This window comes from Heterocephalus glaber, unplaced genomic scaffold (genome assembly GCF_053883595.1).
Source record: "Heterocephalus glaber isolate CG9 unplaced genomic scaffold, H.glaber_assembly_v1.0 deba00001698, whole genome shotgun sequence".
Taxonomy (NCBI): domain Eukaryota; kingdom Metazoa; phylum Chordata; class Mammalia; order Rodentia; family Bathyergidae; genus Heterocephalus; species Heterocephalus glaber.
Window position 1 is genome coordinate 524,332 of NW_028258419.1, and position 18,797 is coordinate 543,128.

Genomic DNA, 18,797 nt, shown 5'->3' on the forward strand with positions numbered 1-18,797 from the left:
AAGTTAAATACAGCCTCCTTTTCAAGTGCCTTAACTAATGACCTTTATTTTGACGTTGTTGACTTTCAAAGGAAGACACCCAAGCACAGAACCCAATAAGAAAGAGCCTTCTGGCAGATGTGTCCTTTTGTTTCTGCTTTATTGCTTCTTATGTAATTCCAGTGCTGTGGTGGGGGGGTTGAATGTGGCTGGAGCTGTGACAAAGGACTGGTTGGAGCCGCCCAGCAGCAGTCACGTTGACTGGCCCAGCCACTAGCCAACCTGGACAGTTGCAGGTCACACCCAGAACCATGAGGCTGCCAGTCTGGTCTCTGTCTCCAAGGCAGGCACAGGCCAAGAGGGGAGGAAGTGGCTGAGCTGGGCCTTGTGGTTGCTTCTCCCTTAGTTAGTTATCCCTAGAAATAAACAAATAAACAGACAAGTAAATGTGATGAATATTTCTCTAGCATTTACAGTAATTGATAAGAAAACTGATCAACAGTATGAAATAATGTAATGACATCTTCATTGTTAATTTTTTCACATTTTTATAGTAGATTATTTCAGGACTAATGATAGCCAGTACTCTGTAACTTAATTTGACATATTGGATATATTTAGAAAATAAAAATTCCAGTCCTAGAAAATGTTGAAAACATCAAACCTCTATTTTACTGGTCATACCTAATAAATTTGTATTGGCTGGCATCATTTAATAACAAATGTATATCTAGCCTCTACTTTGGGCATGTGATTGTATAATACCATTAATTTGTTCCTCCCAGATATTCTAAAATATTTAGAGGGGGAAGTGCAGGACATTCCCTCAAATTTATTTAGGTAGACATTAAAAATGACTCCAGAGAGAGCTGAGGATACAGAGCCCTTGCCTAGCAAGTATGAGGCCCTAGGTCTGGTGTGCAGCATAGGAAAATGAGAACAAAACAGAAGCAAAAAACAAAACCAAAAACCCTATGCAAAAATGACCCTATTAAAGACAGGTCAAGCTCTGCAGTTTTCCTCTAAAGGGGAACCTTAGGCAGACTTACTATGGTATGGGTCGTGCAGAGTTTAATTGAGAAAATAATAAAATCGAGTGATAAGTCCTGACTTAGATCACACAGCCCTGGTTTTGAATTATGTCTCTAACACCTCCTGCCTTAAGTTAACTTTTCTAGCTCTTAATTTCCTTACCTGTAAAATGAGGATAATAATAGCATCTATTATATAGGATTTTATGAGATTTAAATGACATGTCAAGCGTTACACAGACTGTAAAAGCATGTTAAGGGGGGTTATTATTTCATTGAATTAGCTGGAAGATGCTTTAGTCCCTTGGCACTGTCTTTGATCTGAGTTATGTGTATCATAAGCCATTATAGAATCCTCTTTTGAGTTCAGGGTGTTGAATTCTCTTGTCCAGCTGTCGCCTGTGACACATGAGGGTGCAAAGAAGCAGAAACAATGGAGCCCAAGCTGTGACTCCAGCTCCACACATGTGGATGGCGGAAGGTCTGGTAGAAGATGGAGAAAGCACACCTAGTATTTTTAGATTTGTTTTTAGATTGAAAAGGCAATTACAAATGTCTGCTCTTTTCTTTACTCCCTGTGCATTCAGCATCATCAAGTGCTGGGTTTAGTTCCTGGGCCTCTCCACCCTCTCTCCCCCTCCTACACTGCTCTCCCCCTCCTACAGAGTCCACCTCCCCAGCCTCTACCGCTCAGCCACCCACCTCAGTCTCCTTCCCAGCTGCCAGCCTTCTGCTTTCCTGAACCCTCTCCTCTGTGTGGTCCTCAGCGCCGTGCTGAGCCACTGCCTCCTCCACGAGCAGACTTTTTCTGACAACCTGCCTCTGCCCTAGGCATTCTCTTTAAGTTACTCTTCTACTTCTTTACCGCGTGGTGCTATCTTAACATCATTTCAGTGCATTTCGTCTTTTGGTTTGGTGCTGAGTGTTGAGCCCAGGGCTTTATCCATGCTGAGCATGTGCTCTTCCACTGAGCTACACCTCCAGCTGATTTTAATTTTTAAATAAGCTTATTTAACGTATGTCTTCTGTACTGCAGTATAAACTCCATGAGCTCTGGATTATGTGCTTTATTTCCCTTCCTATTGCTGTCTCTTAGAACACTGCTTGGCAGTAATAGGAGATCAATAAATATTTGTTAGTAACTCAATGCATGCATAAAGTTGGTTCACTAGACTAAATATTACTCAAGGCAGCAATGCTTTTCTGTTTCAGAGTAGCGAATAGGGCACAGTTCTTTTTGTCTTCAGAACAAATTTCTTTACAGAAATAAAACAGTAAATATTAGAGTTTATATGAAAAGTTAGTTGCATTTTCAACAATGTTTCACTTACCCAGTGAGATGACTGCTTGAATAACCATATTAATGTCGAAGAAGGGAGCTTTAATTTTAGAAAGTTGTTACTTATGAATAAAATACTTAATTCTTAGAAGTAAAATATACATCAGCAAACTCTGAACAATAAGAATATGGGTCAGCACCTTTACTCATCTCTGAGCAGAGGTAGAATTCATGTGTGTTTCGGTATTAAGCTTCTCAATTGTTATCTCCCTCCAGCTTGTTGAAGAATATGGGTCTTATTTCATAGTGATAGGGTGACTATAAGCATAAAATATTTATCGAAATCTCAGCAGAAAGAACATGTCTATTGAGAGGTTCTTGAAAAACAGTTTGTTCTTTGAAGTCATCAAATATTACTCTTTTGAAGCCAACTATGGTGATGCACACTTCTAATCCCTGTACTCTGGTGAGAGGCTAAGGCAGGAGGACCACAGTGTCTCAGAAAGCAAGCCAAGGGCCGGGGATTGAGTTCAGTGGTTCCGCCTCGTGCCTCGCAACCACAAAGTCCCAAGTTTGATCCCTGGTGCAAAAAAAAAGAAGCAAGCCAAAACAAGGAATGGGGTGTAGCTCACTGTGAAGGCCTTGAGTTCAAACTCCAGTACTGTGTGTGTAGGGGGAGAAGTTTTATATATATGGGGGGGGGGGAGAAAGTTAATTGAATAGACTAGATTCCTGGACAAAGTATACATTCACAGAATTCTTTTGTTATTTGCTATCTTCTACTTATTTTAAGAACCTTTATAAGAAACATAGTATCTATTATAAGGATATAAGAAACATTGTCTTTTAAAAGGATATTATGTTATTTTTTTACATGCTTACATTAGGATCTTTGGAAGGAAATTAATTTTAGAATGCGAAGAATACAAGTATATATATTTTTTTCTTATTCTAAGGATGTTATGAAGAATGTGATAAAGGTTTTCTCTTTTGAATGTTTGAGCCAAAATTCATGATTAAAATATGGAAAATGTAGAAGTCTTTTGGTTTGGGTTGTATTTTTTTGTTTTGTTTTGAGACAGGGTCTCACTTTACAGCTCAGGCTGGCCTTGAACTCACTATGGAGCCCAGGCTGGGCTTGAACTCATGGCAATCCTCCTGCCTCAGCCTCTCAGATTGTTGGGATTACAGGCATGCACCACCACACCCAGCTTGTTTTTTGTGTTTTTTTTTTTTTTCCAATCTCACACTGAGCTATATCCCCAGCTCTTTTTTTGCTGTTTGACAGAGGGCCCTGGGCTGGCCTTCAGCTTGCAATCCTCCTGCCTCAGCCTCCGTAGTACCTGGGATTACAGGTCTATGGTGATCTTAGGTTTTTGTTCAGTTTTTTTTCTCCCAGTCTGTCTCCTTAGCTTGAGGCTTTTACTTGCTCCTTTGTTTTATTTTCAGTCTTTGGCTATGTGCTTGTGATCTCTTTCATTGCTCTGTGAATTCTGCAGAAAGTGGTTGTGGGGACAGGCCACATAGAAACAAAGAACTATGTGGGGAAAAGGGTGGGTACTGTCTTGGTAAGGAATGCTAGGATGAATAAATTATGTTTCCTCCCTCTATAGTGACATTTGAATGGTAAAAAGAATGTCAATTCTGTGCTATAATGGGTAATCCTGATAGTAGCTTTAGAAGATGAAGAATTTTCTTTCAGCTGTAAAGAACATTTTTAATTTATTTTTTAATTTTTTGCTACCAGGGATCCAACTTGGGTCCTTGTGCTTGCACAGCAGGCAGCAAAATCACTGAGCTAAATCCCCAGCCCCAAGAACGTTTTTTAAAGCATTATTTCAAGGTACATCTAGGTGTATGGCTACTAACATACCATTTCTCTTCCTATGATGATACACCAAGGCTTTGTTTTCTTATTCTCATCTTCCCATGCCACTTTATCTTTAAGAATGAGTTATTCTGAAGTTTGTCTTAATTTTTTGTGAAAACAAGTTTATTTTATAAGCCACCTATTAATTTCCTTTTGCTTGTCTTTTTCATAATAGTCTTGTTTTACAAATTATTGTGGTTAGAATTTAGAAATTCTGAGATATAAAATGAGGTGATCTAAGTCTCTATTCAACTTAGGACCTGAAGTAGGTCAGTCTCTACACACCCTACTTGCTAGGTCCTCAGTTTAGGTTTCCTCAGAGAATGTTGTGCGAAGCCTGCTACTGAGGTTAATTCCAATATTATAGCTAATGTCTTTAGCCTTTGTGTCATATTCTCAATGCATTATTTAATATGTTGAGGAAATTGGCTAGACATGATCTATTGAAAGAGATGTGTTTTAATTGTAATCAGACCCAAAGTAGCTGTGTAACTGTATTTATTGGACTTGATCTTCAAGTTATACCGCCGTTTAAAATTCACACAATTAAAAAAGGGGAAGGTCACAATGTTTCATTAGGAATGTTCTCTGTCATCCACAGGTTTTTGGAAATGCTCCGCCAAATACAATGACAGAAAAGTTTTCTGATCTGCTGCAGTTTACAACACAAGTCTCACGACTGATGGTGACAGAAATTCGGAGGAGAGCGTCAAACAAATCCACAGGTACTGTTGCAGAGGCCACCCCAAATGATTTCTGTGAATGGAGAGATGCGTCTCCCGAAGTGCTGTTAAGATTAAACGGAAGGGAAACTGTTGTGTGCACACAGGTTTCAGTTAACAGTCTCCGTCCTGCTCTTACAGTCCCCTTCCTCTGTTGGCTTCTGCATCTGCTCCTTGGACCACCACTGCCACCTCCCAGGCCACCCTTTAGCCCTCTCTTAGCTCTTTCTAACAGGCTCCAAATTCCTAGCATGATTCTCAGGGCACATCTGAGATCTGCCTCTCTGTGTGTTTTTAGCGTACCCTTTTTTCTTCCCCATTCCCTTCTCCGTATTGCAGACATACCACACTGTGTACAGGCCCCAAGCATGTCTACACTTTCAGTTATGTCCGGTGTTTATTTCTAATGCGCCACCCATGGTGGGAGACTTTTCCTCATGTTAACTTGTTTAACTAAATTGCAGGTTGGCTTAAGCCACACTTCCTTGGTAGAATGTTTTTTGATTTCCACAATCAAATAAAACTTTCCTCTTCAGTTTCTCCACCGTGGGAGGGGTAATTTGTGCCCGTGTCTTCATCCTGCTCACTCATGAGCTGCTTGGGCCTCCATAGTCTTGAGGGGTTGCTCTCTTGTTGTCATCTCTGCATCTTCCTTTAGGTCTCCATGGGTGCCTTTCTATTTCTCTGGCATGGATCCTGTTTCTTGAATCCTGTTTCATCATTTTTCTCACATTCTTCATTTTGGTGAACATCTTTTCTAACAGCTTCCCAAGAAAAGAATGTCAGAGAGTTCTTGTCTTTGTTTTTGTAGGTATCCCAGGAGTGAAAACATCTTTGTCTATTGCTGTATGTTGTGGCTGTGTCTAGATGTCCCTCCAGAGCCTCCTGCCGTCACAGGTGGAGCTTTTTCAGAGGTGGCTGGATCTAGAATGTGTGATTGATTCATAGCGCAATACTAGGGTTACAAGTGCTATCTGCCCTAAGATCAGTGGCCTGGATACAGCATAAGGGACAGAAAGAGGCTTGCAGTTAGTCACTGTAGTTGGTTGCTGGCTTGCTTTTTCTATCTTCTGCCTTCCGTGAACTGTTTCTCTTCTGTGACGCCACCCTGCCTTGGAGCCAGGTGATGAGGGACTGAAACCTCTACAGACTCTGAGCCAAAATTAACATTTTCTCTTTGGTTACATTTAATATTTAACTTTGGGTGCTGGGGATTTTGTCTCAGCACCAAAGAAAAGTAAGAAACACAGTATATGAAGTGAGTCCCTTCCTTGTTGTGTAGGAAAGGAGTACTTTTAGATTGACCGTCATCTGTCAGGTCCCAGGACTTGGAACACATCTCCTTGCCACGTCCAGCATGGCCTTAAGGTGGGGGTGGGGTCAGTGGGCCGGGAAGGCATGGGTCTGGCCCCTCACTTCGAGGTCTGCCTGGTGAAAGGCCTGCCTCCCTTCCTCCCCATCCCCACTGCTTGCCTCCTCAGGACAGCATGAAGTCTTCGTTCATCCAGGGAGTGCCTGAGCCTGGCTGAGCGCCTGTGTGTCCTCTTTGCAGTGGAAATCAGATTTGCGATTGCAATAATTTTGTTTTAAGAGTTAAAGAAGGGGGCTGGGGATTTAGCTCAGTGGTTTCACCGCTTGCTGTGCAAGCACAAGGACCTGAGTTCAATCCCCGGTACCAAAAAAAAAAAGAGTTAAAGAGGGGCCAGGGATTTAGCTCAGTGGTTTCGTCACCTGCTGCGCAAGCGCAAGGACCCGAGTTCGATCCTTGGTACCAAAAAAAAAAAAAAGAGTTAAAGAGGACTTTCTCCATTTCATCCAGGCCCCTGTGCTACTCTGAGGGTACCTAGATTCTTGATTCTTTAGCATTTGATGATTTTTTTTCCTGAAGAACGTTTTAGAATCTTCTCTTGCCCCTACTCTTCTGTATTTCATGATATCATGCCTCAGAATTGATGTGTTTTTATAGTTTGTGCTGAGTATTTGTTGAATTTTTTCAGTCTTGGAGTTCACATCCTTTTAATTTTGGGAAAATTTCATGAATTGTTTACTAATCTGATTTTGTCTCATGTTATGTTTACAGAATGGCCTTGGCTGTCTCTTCCTTGGCTCTGCTGTTGTGGAGGAGAGAAGCTTTTAAAAGTTCATGGGCAGCCTTTTATTTTTGGTGATTTTCTTTTTCTCCCTATATATAGGTAGATTTCCCCAGAGTGTGAACCAGTTTCTACTTACAAGACATGTGTCTAAGTCCTAGCATCTCAGAAGTAAAGTGGAAGAAAGGTTTGGGGAACCTCCGTGTTAAGGACAAGCTTCTCTTGACCCTGTCTCCACGCTGGTTGTGGTACCCCCAGCCTGAACTTGCTCCCTTACTCTGCCAGTGAGGAAACCTCTTGTCCAGTGCCAGTGGAGTAGCTGGGACCCGGGCCTCTTCTCTTAGTTCATTGTCCGCCTCTGCTGCCGAAGTAGCCAGGGCCGCCAGCTCCTCAGCTGCTCAGAGGTTCTCTGGTCACCCTGTTGCTTTTCTACTTTCCCTGAGTTTGCTTTAAGATTCTAGGGTGTGGAAATTTCACTTGCCACAGACCTCTCTGCTATTTTAGTATCCAGAATTTTGTTTCTCTCATTGTTCCTATTCTCCTTTCTCAAAAAATCCCTTTGCAATACATTTTTGTGGAGATATTAGACTGCTCAAACTGGCACAGAAAAGTGCCTTGGGGTGGGAAGCACAGAGAGCAGGAATTTGTTTCCTCCCCTGGCTTGGAGGCTGGATGCCGGGTCAGCACACCTGCAGGGTCAGGCCTTGGCGAGGCTTCCTTCCGGCCTTCTCACCGTGTCCTTGCAGCAGGAGAGCAAGCTTTCAGGCAGGTTTTCTCAGGACCCCACCCTATCTCGAGGGCCCCACCCTCATGACTTTACCTAACCCTGATCACCTCCCAAAGACCCCATTTTCAAACACCATCCCATGAGGTGTCAAGGCTTGAAACTGAATTTTTTCCTATATCTGTGTATTTATTACACATGTGGAAAACACTGAGTATATGAGGCTTTTCACTGCAGCACTGTCATGGTCATGCAATGTCAGTGTCCGTCCCGACCTTCTCCCTGAGTCAGTTATGGTGAAGACCTGCGGTTCTGGTAGAGATAGTCACTTTCGGGTGAGCACTGATGCCATGGGACAGACTTCATGGTGACCCTGAGTAATACTGGTGAGTGAATGAAGCAGTACTGTACAAATCATTTGCTGAAACAAGAAGCCGGGTATTGGAAACCCACAGATAATCCACCCATTTCATTTTCATCACGTTTCCAGCTCCATTCCCAAGCCTTTAATGTTATCAGCAATGTTGATAAGCACTAAAGCTTTCCTGAGTTTCAATTTCTATTTTTTTGCCCATAAATTTAAAAAAATTTTTTATTTGAAACTGAATTTTGTAGGTACACAGTTCAATCCCCAGCAGCAATGTTTCAGCAGAGAGCAGAGACATGTGCATGTGCTCAGCCTTCTGTCTGTTGTGTAGTTTGGGAACAGCAGCTGTTAAAATTTGTTTAGGTTTGGGCCAGGGTTTTAGCCCAGTGGCACCATGTTTGGCAAGCACAAGGTCCTGAGTTCGATCCCCAGTACAAAAAAAATTGTTTAGGTTTAGGACTAAATCCCTTACGCAGAAGTAGAACGTTATATAAATTGATGTGTGGGTTTTAGTGTGAGATGGTTTTCATTATATTTGCTATCCTGAAATAAATCTAGTGGAAGTATGTGTTTCTTGCTCTTCTACCTCAAATGGAATTGAATCTTTCTTTATTTTTCCTGATCTCAGGAAGTGAAAATTTGGTATAGATGTCCTGTGTGTTTTCTGCCCATTTAGTTGCTGTAAACAGGTGATAGGAAGGAGAACTTCTCTGTCCAATGTTCACTCGTGCCATTGCACTTTATTTCCTGAATGACATTCTAAGTTATGAAAAAATCCCCAGGACTTTATTTTCATCTGCTTCACTCTCGTTATCTTTTCAAATATCGACATGAGTTCAGAAAGACATTTTGCTACATGGGAAATGTGTTTTCTTAGACGCTTAAGTTTACCCTGAGGCCTGCTCGGGCAGCGTGTTTGTTCAGTACCGAGTGTCCCAAGCGTTGCTCAGGCAGGTGTCATTTCAACCAGTCATATCTTCTATTGAACGCATTTGATGAAATTGTCTTTTTTATATTTTCTGTTATACTATCTTATAAAAATTAATGAGAAAATGTAATTTTTGGTCATCCTGTATTTAAGTAATTGGACCAGTAAGTGGTTAGTGCCTTTTATGATTTTACTCTCCTAGGGTAATTTTTAGGGGGAATGAAAGATGCCTTAAGTAGGGAAGATGTCTCATTGTTAATTACAGTAATAGTCACACAGAATTTTCTTAACTTTTAATTTTGAAACAAATTATAGAGCCACAGGAAGTTGCAAAAATAGTATATAACCTCACATGCCCTATACTCACCTTTCCTCATTGGTGGTGTCTCACTGAGGCATTTTTTTAAGATTCAGATTTTGCATGTTATATAATTTTATTTAATTTTTAAATTTGTGACATTCATTTATAATCCTGTGAGATTCATTGCAGTTTGTGTGTTACTCCCTTAGGAGAAACCTTTTCTATTCTATCTCTAGTAGTCGCCGCACTGGGTCTGCACTCAAGTTAGTATCTGTGCAGTCACCTGTGTGTTTCATTGACGGATTTGTCACCACCTGAAAATACCTTGTTTATTTGCTTCATTTTATTGCCTGTTGCAGTCACTCCTGTGTCATTAACATTGAGAAGAATGCTTGTCACCTAGTAGGTGTTCAGTAAGCTTTTGCTGACATTTGACATAAGAGTTCTCTGTTCTTGTTTTCTGATCCTCCTGCCTCAATTGCTGGGATTCTAGGTGTGTACCACCACATCTGGCCTTTTTTTTTTGGTACCGGGGCTCGAACTTGGGACCTTGTACTTGCAGACATCTGGCTTTTTAAAAATATTGCTTTGCGAAAGAGCCACTCCTGCTGATTTTTAAAAGAGAAGAACATAATTCTTGAGTATCTCCTAAGTTAACATTAATGAATCTGGACTTTGGAACTCCTCTTATTCCCTCATTTTAAACTTGAATTGGATGATTTTTCTGGTCAGAGTTATTATCAAAAATATTTTTGTGAAGGTTTTTTATCTTTTGATTTTTTATGATAACAATTTCTCTATTTTCAGTGTCTAGGTACATCCTGGATTACCTTTCAGATTTCCTTATTATTTATTTATTTTTATTGTGGTTAGAAACACACGCAATCACTCTTGCCTTTGTAGTGTCTGTTATGACATCATTAACTCCGCGCACCATGCCATACGGGCACACCCCCAGGACTGTCTTCATCTTGGACGACTGAGACTTTCCATCCGATGGACAGTCCCTCTTCACCCCTGCCCCTGCTGTCACCACCTGTCTGGCTTCTGCCTCTGCAAGTTGGGCCACTTTAGACACCTCCTGTGCCATTTTATTTTATGGGCAGTTATCATTGGAAAGGATTTCATTATAATTTACAACCACAACTTTTCTCTTAAAAATGAGCTCCGTATGATTCCTTTGAAAGTTGGCTGTTTCTTTTGTGCATTGGGGCAAAATCTGTTTTTGAAGAAGCCTCTGAATTTCATATGGAAGACTTGTGGGGGTTTTCATTCGTTTTGTTTTGTTTATTTTGCACTGAAAGTTGAACCCAGGTAGCACTGAGTTTTATCTCTAGTTCTTTTTTATTTTGAGACAGGATCCCATGAAGTTGCCCAGACTGGGCTCAAACTTGTGATTCTCCTCCCTCAGCCTCCCGGGTAGCTAGTGTTCTAGGCATCCACCAACACACCCAGCAACACTTGATGTTTTGTGTTACCTAATTACCACTCACATGTAGCGTCTTGGTCAGATCATTTCTAACAGGGACTGCAAATATCTCAGACGAAATCATGTGCATCTATAATTCTCTTGCTTAAATTTATAAGAAGTTAGTAAAAGTGGAAAACTTAGGGAAATTAAGTTGCAAAATGGATACATGGTCTGCTTTATCATACATTATGATAGCTTCAAAGATTTTCTCTTTATTCATTCTCTGGGTTGTCACCTCCATGTGACTTTTGTTAAAAGTATATAGTGAATATCAACTAATTTGAGAAAACATGACATAAGACATAACTGGTCACATCGCATACAGGGTGCATTGTAAGATTGTTCTCCATGTCTTCCAGTGATTTGTTAAGTTCTACTACACTAACCTTTCTTTGACCTAAGGGCATGTGGCTGATTCATGTTAGTAAAGCAGAAAATCCTCTCCTGTATGAAGACATTTTTTTTATTCATTAAGTTTATTGCACATTTTAGGTATACATTATGGTCACATTCATCATAGGGAATTTGTATCTTGGTTCTTATTTTTTTCCATTCCCCTTCCCTCCCTGCAATCCCTCCACCCCGCCCTGCAGCTACCCCTCCCCTTTGAACATTTTCTTCCTGTGTCACAATATCTATTATATACATTTTGGTCCTCATTTACACTTTCAGTTTCTCACACCAGAGAAACAATTTGGTATTTATACATGTGTGTCCTATTTATTTTACTTAAGAGGATGAAGACATTATTAAAAACTTTGCTGCATGTGAGACACCATTATTTTTTAGAATTAGTATGTGTTTCAGGCGCATCATGATTGCATTCAGGTGGAATACATCCCAGACTGACCCAGTCTTCATCATTTTCACTCCTCAGCCCCACCACCTTCCACACTCCCCCCTTTTCCAGATCCCCTTCCTACCTCCGTGGACTCTATCTCCCTATTTCTTAACTTGTTCCTTTTATTTTGCTCTTTAAATTATTTATATCTTAGATCTCTTATACTAGAGAAAGCATGCAATATATAATCTTCTGTGTCTTACTCATTGCACATAGAATCATGGTCTGCAGATCCATCCAGTTTTTCTGCAGATAACTCACATGTATCCTTCTTTATAGCAGAGTAGTACTCCTTTGTGTGTAACTACCACATGTTCTTCATCCATTCATCTCTTCTAAGATTTAGCTATTATGAGTTATGCTGCTATAAACATGGATATGCTGTAATAGGATGTTCTTATCTCTTAGGAAGATACTAGAAGAGTTTTAGCTGAGTTGAATGGAATTTCTAGTTGTAGTTTTTTGAGGAATGTCCACACTGATTTCCATAGTGGTTGTATTAGTTTACACTCCCACCTACAGTGCAGAAAGGTTCCTTTTCCCCCACAACCTCACCAGCATTTGTTGTTATTTGAGTCCTTGATAATAGCCATTCTTTCTGGAGTAAGATGGAAGCTTAGTGTTGTTTTGATTTGTGTTTCTCTAATGGCCAAAGAAGCGGTACACTTCTTTCTGTAATTATCGGCCATTTGGACTTCCTCTGAGAAGTGTCCATTCACTTCCCTTTCACAAGGTGCCACATTAGACCCATGGTGCCGTTCCTGGCGGGCAGGCCCCAGCAATGGAGAGGCGGGGGAGGCCACAGCACTCCTGCAGTGGGCTCCGTGTGATGTAGTGAATCCCCAGGTGGACAACCCAGCCTTTTTTTTAAACAGAAGAACAGTGTGCCTTGCCATCCTTCGGGGATTTCAGAACCACAACACCTTCAGGTAATTTCATTCTCAGGGTGTGGTTATGCATCCAAAAGAGAGAAGCATGAAAGCTACGAGTTCTAATTCTGTGTTTCCCACTAACTTGTGGATTTTCTTTTTCATTTTTCGGGGAGGGAGCAGCAGTGTTTCTTCATTAGTGAAATAAGTATAGTAATACTATTGCTGTGTCTCATGTATCATCCTAAAGCATACATCTGAAGATAATATATGCTTTAAATGGACTGTGCAAAGGAGAAATTGCCATGCTGCACTTACTGTTAACAAGTTTTGCATTCTGATTGTTCTGAATGCTGTCTAATTAAACTCACTTATATTCTTTCAGTGTAGGGTAGGATATTACATTAGTGTCAAGATTGTATACACTCTTTACTTCTTTAACCTAATTGCAGGCTCTACTAACTGATTATGTAGTTTTAATTCTGACTGTGTCTGTTGAAATGCAGTGTAAAGCTAAAGCTTGAATCAAGTGATTGACACCTGAAAAGATGGTTTAACATTAATGTGTGACCTTCACTAACTCTTACAACCTTAAGTCATCATTTAAATTTTGTGTTTGTTAAATATCAAAAGTAAAAGATCTTAATGCAGTGTGTTTGTGTCTAGAAGTGAGTTTTTTCCGAAGTTTTGAGAGACTATGTGATTGGTTTTATTTAAAATTTCTTTTTTTGTATACATAATTTGGTGAGATTATGTTAGGGTTTTTGGTGCTGCTTCTTTTTCTTCTTCCCTCCCTCCCTTGTTCCCTCCCTCCTTCCCTTCCCTTCCCTTCCTTCCTTCTCTCTTTGTTTGTCTGTCATGGGGATTGAACCCAGGGCCTTACATATGCTAGGCAAGTGCTCTGCCAGTGACCTGAGTCCCCAGCCTGGACATAATTTTTAAGATCATCATAAAAGCCGTAGACTTTTAAAATTACTGCTTAGATCTCTTAGAATGAGAAGTGGGAGATCTGTTTGAGATAGTCTTAATGACAGCATACTGAAATAGATAGGTGAAAGTGAAACAATTCTCCTGAATACATTTGTGAAACAAATCTAAATTTGTTTTGTCAGTGGGGCTTGAGATTTCCCTCCTGTCATTTGGCCACAATGGTGTCCATGCTTCTTTCTCTGTGTGAGCCGCAATTCAAATTCAGATAACAGCCAGGAGTGGTGATGTACACCTGTACTCCCAGTTCCTACCAGGAGGCGGAGGTGAAGGATCAGAAGTTCAAAGCCAACCTGGCCAATCTAGCGAGACCTGATCTCTGAATAAAAGAGAGCTGGGGATGTAGCTCAATGCAAGGCCCAGGGTTCAACTCCAGAGCTACAAAAAATAAAGAAATAAACAAAGAAGCCAGATAATATAATTGTATAGTAATGCTGCTGTAACTTAGGTCTTCTCCACTTTCTTCTCAAAAAAAGTAATTGTTAAAATTAAGTTGACAAAAATGTTAAAGATACATGTGAAGGTTTATCTGGTCTCGGTTCTTTTCAGTTCACTTTCACATGCACAAACTAATTTAATCAGCACAGCAGTCCATACAGCGTGTTGGAATGTTTAATAGAACATTGCTTTTCACCCATTGTTTGTCTTTCTTATCTTGTGGAGTCCTGTAACGATCATTGTCAACGGAAATATGAAAAACACACGCATTAGAAATATAAATGCCCACCCTTGATCAGATACATAGAACTGCCTCAAACTAACAGTGCGTTTTTGTTGTTTTGGTTCTCAAAGTCAGCATTAGCATCTGTTGTTCATCTCTGACAGTCTTACTGAACAGTGAAAATTCATATTCACCCAGTATTCATTCAGAGTTAATGTGTTACATATAAATTCATTCAAAATGTTTCTTATCTATGGTTCTCAAGCTTCTGTACTTGGAAGATTAACTTTGTTTTGCCTTTCCCTTAAAGTATATTTAGTTCTTCAGGGCCCCCCCACCTCCACCCCATGAGTAGCATAGTAGATATCGACCATATCTTTTCCTAATCAATGTTTTTTATGAAATAGAATTTCATTACATTGATTTAACTGGGATGCAATCAATTGGAATACTGGAAGTAGTTTCTTAAAGATTTTCAGTTATGAACTTGAAAGTGCACAATTTAAAAGTTGCCTAATTGTGAGGAGGCCTGAGAAATGAGAGCATATTTTATCAGTCTGTGGCAAAAGTATTTGCTAACTGGAAAAAAGTCTTCTTTATGTGAGTATGTAATCACTATCAAGGAAAGAGACATATGTGGTTTAGCCCTTGTCAAATGTTTGCATCTTCTGTAGGCTTACAAGAAATATTTGCAAATCAGTTTTTGCCAGGGATCTCAAACCACTGTTGCTAAAATGTCCCACTGTTACTCTTTCATTTTCCTCCCCTTCTCTCATGAGACATTCACATTAACTAAAGGCAGTCTAGTTAGCTGAAAATACTTTTCTTTCTGTAACTTTTCAAAACTTTCAGGAATCTCTCTTACCATAGCAAGCCCAAACTTTTTGATGTGCATGAGAATTTAAACTCAGTGTGTCCTTCTCTTAGAATCACTCATTTGTTCTATTCAGGTTGACTACTTCAGCAGACATTTACTGAATGCTGAGTGCCAGTAATGTGCTAGATATCAGGGATCAGCACTGGACAGGCTTGCAGTCTTGGTGTTTATTTTCTACACAAGGATGAGAGATTATAAATGAGTAAATAAAAGATGATAGTAACTTAAACACTTATGAGATACTGGAGTATTGAAAATAAGCCAGGTCTCTGTTGGTTTCCTTTTTTCCTGGTAATTTTTTAAAATCACTATCTTTATCTCTTACAGGCTAGACAGCCTAGATTTGAGTATGAGTTCACTGACTAGCTATGTAACTGTTGGCAAATTGTTTCTCCTCTCCGCTTCTCAGTTTATGCTAGAATAAGGTATGTATTAATAGAAAACAACTCATAGGGTTCTTGTGAAGATAGAATTAGTTAAGTCCTCAAGTATTTAAAACCATGCCTGATATAGGTAAAGACTCAATAAAAATAAGCTATATAAAAGGTTTTTTTCTCTTAAAATGTTTCCTCAAGTGGAAGTGTATAAAGAGGAAATATGTCCAGTTCAGAATCATATGTAACTCTTGAGCTGGGTGTGGTTGGCTCATGTTTGCAATCTTAGCTACTTAGGAAGCTGAGACAGGATGATTGCAAGTTTGAAGCCAGCCTACCCAACTTAGTGAGACTGCCTCAAAATACAATTAAAAACTGAGGATGTAGCTCCATGATAAAAGTGCTTGCGTAGCTAGCATGAAGTCCTGGGTTTAATTCCCAGTACTTGGGGTCAGGGAGAGCCCTCTGGGAGGATCATATATAAGTCTTGTATTCGCTTATCTGATAAAACACTTGTTTTGATTGTGTGAAAATAAAGGGAAAAAACTCATCTAGGATCATCTAAATTCTATTTATTCTACTTTCTGCTTCTTTATGAAGTGTGCTTAGTGTACCTTAGTATCTTACCCAGTGAGTTCACAGTGAACAGTTCAGACTTATTTTCTGGCTTTAATTCGCAAACTGTGATGATGAAACTATGTTCATATTAGGGATATCTCCCTTCTCTCTAAAAACATAATCCACTACGCTCACTTTCAAAGCTTCTTCCCTCTCTACAGTTCTGCAAACAACCCTTGCATATCTCCTGGCTCTCCATTCCTGCCTCCAGCCTCTTGGCTCCTGCTGTGCATCGCGTAGCCATCTCTTCATTTGTTTCCCTCCCTTCTCTTTGGCCTTCAGTCTGGCGTGCACATCACTGCCAAATAAACAGGCCTAGAGCCACCTTTTATACTTGGCCCGGGCCACTGCCTTTGCTCTCTTACCTGGAGAGCCCAGTCCAGCCTGAGCTGCTTCCTTCACGATTACCAGGTGTCTGTTTTGTCGCTGCCTTTGACATTGGGTTCTCCCTGTGTAGCAGTGCTCTTCATAGGCTCTTTGTGGTCCTCACCCAGCAGGCTTAGTCCTCCAGCCAGGCTGTTGTTTTAATGCTGGGTTCTCATTCTTGCCATACCCTTTCCCTGCCCACTTTCTAGACAGAAATATACTTGTTTTCCAGGCAGGGTTAGCTCAAATTTCCCCTCTTCCAAGTCTCTTTAATTAGTTAATAGCATAGTATACCTTTCTCTAAAACATACTGATTAACTCTTACATTTCTATACTAGTGAAATGTTTACACACATCATTAAAAACATGGCTATTTTTAATTTTTTCATAGAATAACTAACAATGCTGATTTGAAATGCGTGCTTAGTGAATGATCGTTTCCCTGCTAAGTTTTGAGGGTGAACTTTTTTTAAATGATTTCCCCCCACTTAATGACTTTTCCTTTGGTTTGGTAGAGGCTGCAAGTCGGGCCATCGTCCAGTTTCTGGAGATCAATCAGAGTGAAGAAGCCAGTCGAGGGTGGATGCTTTTGACAACTATTAATCTGTTGGCGTCCTCTGGTCAGGTGAGTTCTCAGTTTTCATGTTTGATACATCAACTTCTTCATATTTTCTTGGGATTTTGTTATTAAATTTATCATCGTACTTAAGGCATTGTAACCATTTGTGTGCTTGTAACTATTCTAAAATAGTATGTTATGCTTTTCATCTCTCTGTGGGGAGCTTGATATTTTTGCACTTTGCTGGTGAGGAGTTGCCTGGGGTAGAGTGATATTTTCCATCTCTGTTGTGTTGTGTGCACAGGAAGGAACATAATACCACTCTTACTGCACTCGGGCAGAAAGCCAGACTACGGTGGCCAGGTTAAGGGTCCCAGAGCTGCAGGGATGTCCTTTGGGAAAAATCCACTTAGAGAAACTCTAGTTTAGAAAAATCACATTCATCTAAGGTCAGTCAGCTACTTATTAGTAAGTGACATGGAAAATACTTTTATATTTTTCAGGTTTTTATGGAAAATAGGGAACATTGACATTTTCAGGCTTAGTATGTTCCCTTCTCACTTGATTGCTCTGAAGACTGCTTTTTATCATTCCTAAATCAGCGTTAAGTAAATGTCATGATACATATCGTGAGTAACTATTAGTGGGCCATTTGGACACCTTCATTTTGGCCTTTAATTTTGGAATAAATGAGGTTTATTCAACCTTATAAAATCAAGACAACTATCATAATCATTGCCAATCTTAGGAATGGATGTCACCTCAATTACAATTGACTTTAAACACCTCATACTGTTTAATAAAGTAATTTGTAAAGGCGACTGTGGCACCAGTCATATTATAGTGACTGGTCACAGCAGAAACAACACATTAAATTAATGAAATTAATCACTGGCTCAAAGTAATTAGCATTTAACTTTTTTCCATGAAATGGCCTATTTTCTTTTTTTGTTTGTTTTTGTTTTGCTCTTTCTCTTTTTTTTAAGCAAAACATTTATTTGTACATTTTAGATATATATAATGATAACATTCATCATAAGAAATGTGTACTTGTACATGATATATCTTGATTCTTCTTTTTTTCCCATTCCCCTCCCCTCCCTTCAATCCCTCTTCTCGTCCTTATTTGCAAAAGCTTTCTTTTCATTTTTTCCTTCTATTCTCTTTTTTTTCTTGTCCCATCTTTCCTTTCCCCCTCCCGCTTCCCTTGTTCCCCTTCTCATTTGAACATTTTCTGCCTATCTCCCAATGTCTATTGTACATTTTGGTCCTATTTCCATTTTTGGTTTCTCACATCAGAGAATCAATGTGGTATTTAAGCATGTGTATCTGATTTATCTCACTTAAGAGTATGGTCTCAAAGTGCATCCATTTACCTAGAAATGTCTCTAGCGTATTCTTCTTTATGGCAGAGTAATACTCTGTTGTAGAAAACGAACCACATCTTCTTTATCAGTTCTTTGGTTGATGGGCATTTGGGCTGTTTCCAAGATTTAGCTGTTAAAAACTGTGCCTCTATAAACATGAGTGTGCATATATTGCTGTGGTGTGATGTTTTTAATTCATTCAGGAAGATAACAGGAAGAGGGATAGGTGGGTCAAATGGAACCTCTGGTTTTAGTTTTTTGAGGAATCTCCACACTGATTTCCACACTGATTTCCACAGTGGTTGCACCAGTCTGCACTCCCACCAACAGTGGAGAAGGGTTCCGCTTTCCCCACAACCCCACCAGCATTTGTTATTGGTTGATTTCTTGATAACAGTCATTCTTGCTGCACTTGATCTTAGCCAAAAGGCCGAGAAGCGGTAACAGCCATTCTTTCTGGAGTGAGATGGAATCCCAGCATTGTTTTACTTTGCATCTCTTGAATGATGAATGATG

General features: G+C 39.9%; 1 protein-coding gene across 14 annotated transcripts in view; it reads left to right on the top strand.

Annotated features, from left to right (window-relative positions):
* The window catches only part of Wdfy3 (WD repeat and FYVE domain containing 3), a 304,615-nt gene that overhangs the window by 111,200 nt on the left and 174,618 nt on the right, over positions 1–18,797 (top strand). For 11 of the 14 annotated variants that reach the window (XM_087199311.1, XM_087199312.1, XM_087199309.1 and 8 more), the window contains 3 exons: positions 4,761–4,884; positions 12,479–12,532; positions 16,871–16,980. In XM_087199311.1, the coding sequence (XP_087055437.1) occupies positions 4,761–4,884; positions 12,479–12,532; positions 16,871–16,980 (288 nt within the window). The remainder of the gene's footprint in view (positions 1–4,760; positions 4,885–12,478; positions 12,533–16,870; positions 16,981–18,797) is intronic. The other 3 variants (XM_087199316.1, XM_087199319.1, XM_087199321.1) reach the window with 1 other exon arrangement.